Source organism: Thrips palmi, unplaced genomic scaffold (genome assembly GCF_012932325.1).
Source record: "Thrips palmi isolate BJ-2018 unplaced genomic scaffold, TpBJ-2018v1 HiC_scaffold_5, whole genome shotgun sequence".
NCBI classification, from domain to species: domain Eukaryota; kingdom Metazoa; phylum Arthropoda; class Insecta; order Thysanoptera; family Thripidae; genus Thrips; species Thrips palmi.
Window position 1 is genome coordinate 15,987,271 of NW_023144632.1, and position 2,883 is coordinate 15,990,153.

The window sequence follows — 2,883 nt, forward strand, 5'->3', positions numbered from 1 at the left end:
AGGCTGGTTGGGGGTGATGAAGTCCACGCCAGAGTCACGGCGAGGCGGGTTTGGGGGGTGATGAAGTCCACGCCGGAATCACGGCGAGGCTGGTTGGGGGTGATGAAGTCCACGCCGGAATCACGGCGAGGCTGGTTGGGGGTGATGAAGTCCACGCCGGAGGGACGCGCAGGGTGGTTGGGGCCCTGCACGGGACGAGGCAGAGCAGGGACGCGCTCGACGACGATGGGACGCCTGGGCTGGTTCTGGTACTGCCGGGGAGCGAGGAAGTCCGGACGCCTGGGCTGGTACTGCCGGGCGCGGGGCAGGGGAGCGTACCGGCCCCCGGCCGGACGCCTGACGACCACTTCCGGGTACCAGAAGTCCTCGTCAGAAGGGGCGTCCTCAAACGGCGACTCGGCGTCCGCATACCACACCCGGGCGGGGGCGGGGCGCCTGGCAGGGCGCTGGGCAGGGCGGCGCTTGTCGGACTCGTCGGAGGAGCTGCTGGAGCTGCTCGAGTCCGCCATCACCGCCTGCGGAGAGAGAGAAGGGATTATGTTGTGAACCACCACACTAGGGCACACTCTAAAAAATATTGTGGTAGAAATCCTAAAAAAGTATCGGACGCTTTAACCTAATCGGTATAGGAATTTTCCCACACAGGAATGGTAAATTTACCATCTGCCGATATGGCAAAAATCCTATACGTGTTGTTAGGTTTCTACTATATTAGGGTGGGGGAAAAACTACTACACCGTGTATGGTAAAAATCCCATACGAGTTGTGGGATATTTTCGTTCCGTGATGTGGTAAAACTCCTATACACACATAGGAAGTCTTACTTTGAGAAATAGTGAACACATCCCGGGAGATCATGGCGCCAGCGCCTCTTCAGCTGGGGAAGCATTTTCAAAAATACAGTGGAATTCTGTCTCCGATAAAGGAAATGACCCACCCAAGAGGCAGTTCAATCCACTCCCGGGCTCTGTACCTCAAGGCGGATCTTGCGTGCACCCAACCTAATGGCCGACCGCAGTCGCCAGCGAGTGCCAACATGGACAAGCGTTTCTCTCGACTTTAGTGTAATATTTTGTTTAAAACTGAAAGCCAACGGCTAGGACTGACACTTACTTAGGCAACAGATGATATAGTTGTCGAAAATTATTTACTTTAGTAACATAAATCGGAAATACTTAGTGGTGAACGGGCACGGCGCTCCAAGCGCCACCTAGCGGCAGGTTTGTGCAACCTGACGTCAGGCGGCTGACAGTGGACCATACCCTTACCCACAGCTCACCTTTTAGGTACAAGGTAACTTAACAATAGACGATGTCAAAATGCTTTGGAGCGCTACGTTTATTTTCAGCTTCATAATAATATCACTTTAAATTTCGCAAGGATTCAAAACCATGGCTCATCTACATGAGTCGTTCTGAGTTGCCGCTATTTTCAGAGACAAACCCATTTCAAGTTTTAATGAAGAAGTCAAAATTATCTAAAACCGAATGTGATAATGGGGCAGAACAAGATACAAAATAAGTTTAAACCGGTTTTAACGAATCGTCTACTGCCAATTTCTATCAACGGTTTGACGTCACATGAGCTTTTCTTTACTTTTCTCTGAACAGCTTTGTCGCCTTAGTCATTGTGCCGTTAGCCTGTTATGAATATTGAACGTCTGTCTTGGTCCCCCTCTCTTCTGAAAAAATATTTCAGAATTGTTTGGGATTCTTACTAATAGGTTGTAGGAAAAGCAGTATACAATGGCCTGAAGTAATAGGATTTCTACCAAAAAGTGTAGGAAAAAACCAAACATGAGTATAGGAAATCAAATTCCTATACTAGGTTCGGATTTTTACTACACCACATTGGCAAAAGAACGAAAAGCATAGGAATTTTCCAAATCACGTATAGGATTGTCGTTTCCCATACCGAAGTTGGTACTTTTACCATACGACGGTGTAGTAGAAATGCCATTATTTTTTAGAGTGCACTGCCAAGTCAAGTGTGGAGAAATTCTCACTTCCTGGTGTGCAGTCTCCACACTTCAAGTGTCTAGTCAGCTCGCAGAGCCATCTCCATAGACATGGTGCAAACGAGAACTTAACACTTGCAGTGTGGCAACTGCAAACTCTGCACTTTTAAGTGCGGAGACAGCCAATTCCACTCCTCCGCACTTCAAGTCTGAAGTTCCCAACACTTATCAGTGTACCCTTCCCGCAGCACCACGTCGATGGTGCACTTGGCTACCTGCAAGGCGATGAGGCCGGCGAGCACGACGAAGACGAACTTGGCTGCCATTGTACCGGGTAAGGCGACAACTGTGAAAGACCGACAGCGTTTCGACAATTTATAGCGGTCTTGTTTTGGACACGAAACATCTGTGTTTGGAGACGCAGCGTGACTCGGAAGAAAGTGGCTGTGTTTTTTCCGAGAAAAGTTGGGTATCCACACGGGAATCGCGTAAACGTCCATGCGCCACCTGTGGAAGCAGCGGTTCGGGGCCAAAGAGTTGAAGACTGGCCCACTCCCAGCCGAAATTTCATTTACGATTCGGAGTCGAATCAGAAAATTCGGTGAGGCAGCTGTGAGGCAGCTGTTCTTGGGCCGAAGAGTGTAAAAATAGCCCATATACTCTGTTATTCAAAGACGCCACGTTGGTTGTAATGTGAGTTTTGTCCCGTTCGTTCGAACATACGAAGCCACATTCGTTGGAACGTGGTGCAACATTCAAACAGTCATCATCCAACTTTTTGCTTTTTGCTTTAGTTTTACCAGAGTTATAACAGGTAAAAATTGGAATATTGTCAGACACATTGAAGCATTAAAAAAATCGCGTTCTTTAAGCGAAACATAATGTCTGGCATAAGGCATGTACTTAACCTTGATTTTCGAAAAAAG

General features: G+C 48.3%; 1 protein-coding gene across 1 annotated transcript in view; it reads right to left on the reverse strand.

Moving 5' to 3' along the window:
- LOC117651211 overlaps positions 1 to 2,299 on the reverse strand; it is a 3,452-nt gene extending 1,153 nt beyond the window's left edge. The window contains exons 1-2 of the mRNA XM_034395024.1: positions 2,233 to 2,299; positions 5 to 515 (exon numbers count right to left, since the gene is read on the reverse strand). Of these exons, the coding sequence (XP_034250915.1) occupies positions 5 to 515; positions 2,233 to 2,283 (562 nt within the window). The 5' untranslated portion in view covers positions 2,284 to 2,299. The remainder of the gene's footprint in view (positions 1 to 4; positions 516 to 2,232) is intronic.
- Positions 2,300 to 2,883: the final 584 nt, after the last annotated feature.